General features: G+C 39.2%; 1 protein-coding gene across 1 annotated transcript in view; it reads right to left on the bottom strand.

The window, feature by feature from the left end:
• STAT4 (signal transducer and activator of transcription 4) overlaps window positions 1–1,586 on the bottom strand; it is a 140,311-nt gene that overhangs the window by 10,544 nt on the left and 128,181 nt on the right. The window contains exon 15 of the mRNA XM_007939151.2: window positions 714–812. Coding sequence (XP_007937342.1) covers window positions 714–812 — 99 coding nt within the window. The remainder of the gene's footprint in view (window positions 1–713; window positions 813–1,586) is intronic.

Genomic DNA, 1,586 nt, shown 5'->3' with positions numbered 1-1,586 from the left:
GGTGTTTTGCAGATTCTACATTATTCTTTAGCGTTGCATAGTATTCCATTGTGCCCTTGTTATCTTTTAAGAAGATCATTTATGCTGTGCTTTCTTGTAACTTGAGTCCAAATTTTGGTCAGTGTCTCAAATAACCACCAGATGGCATTAAAACCCGATTTGAGCCTAGGATAGATTTGATCTACAGCCCATCTCTTGAAATTTATGCTGTCAGAGTGGAGTTAGGCGAGATTGATAAATACTCTAGTCACTTATTTGGAAACCAGTTCTGTACCTTTGTAGAGCAGCTGTGTGGAGAAGGTGGGGGGCCAGAAATAGTTGGGAAGGAGGTAAACACAGCAGTCAAATAGCAACTTCTGGCACAAGACTCCCTGGGCCCCATAGCCCGGTAAGAAGAGCCACAGTATGGCTCTAGAACTCGCTGATACACAAAGATAGGAGTGGACTGATCCTTCAGAAATAACAAATACCTGCCTATCACTTAGGCTAGCCAGAATGCTCTTAGGGTCCAAGTGTATATCAGAACGTAATACTTTAACTATCAGATTAGAATGGAATTATAAAACTAAAAATAATTGGAGTTCAGTAATAAAACAACGAACAAGACATGCCAAAAATTTAAAAAAAAAAAAAATCCCTTTGACATAGGTGGGTTTTATTGATATGAAAAATGAAAGAATTAAAGGGGTGGAGGATGAGAATACAGACTTTACCTGGGAATCATTGGTTGACACGTTGTACCAAACGATGGACGCCCAAGCATTAGGTAACTGACTGACGTTGGAAATCATCACCACAGGTAATGAGCTGGTCTGGTTAAAAAAAAAGCATGGTTACTATAGGTAGTCCCACCTTACATTGACCTTACGCTGAACCTCCTCCTCTAAAGGACCATCTCTAGCCAGCCCCACTCCATCAATCCCAATGTCCTCACCATCCTAATCACTAAATTGACTGTGAAGCCACCTGGAACTTTCTGAGTAGATGTGAGTCATTGTGCAGAAAGAAAGAAGCTATGAAGAACAGGAAGTCTTTCAGAGTGTTCAGTCATGATCTGCTTCCTCTAATTATCTTCCCCGGCATTTCTTAAACATTTACACTTTATGATGTCGCATACTGCCCAAAATGCAACTAATTAGAAATTCATTTATTAACTATCTTCTTTAAAAGATACATTAGAAACTAATTTTAAATTTGCTCTGGGCTGAGTCAATATATTCAAATTATGATCTAACCCCTAAATAATGTCAGCAATACTAAGAATGGAAATTTTAATTACAGAAAGTAGAAAGATAAGCCATTTTGGAAACATTTGGGAAATAGCGCCCTCTGATCCATTGTTGCGAAACTCAATTTAGTTTCCTACCTTATGGAATAAACAACCAAAGGAGGGGTTGCTGGGAGTTGAAATCGACTTGATGGCAGTGAGTTGTTTTTTTTTTTTTTTTCAGACTAGCCTAGAAAACTAATTGAATTTATAATAGTCCCTTCCCATTGTTGTTGTTGTTGTTATGTGCCGTCGAGTCAGCCCCGACTCATAGCGACCCCTCCTTGGGTTTCCGAGGCAGTATCACTACGGAAGTAGG

Source organism: Orycteropus afer, unplaced genomic scaffold, assembly GCF_000298275.1.
Source record: "Orycteropus afer afer isolate SDZICR_OR568_19922 unplaced genomic scaffold, OryAfe1.0 scaffold00001, whole genome shotgun sequence".
Lineage (NCBI taxonomy): Eukaryota > Metazoa > Chordata > Mammalia > Tubulidentata > Orycteropodidae > Orycteropus > Orycteropus afer.
The sequence above is the reverse complement of the archived record's forward strand: the minus strand, read 5'-3'. Positions and strand labels throughout refer to the sequence as shown.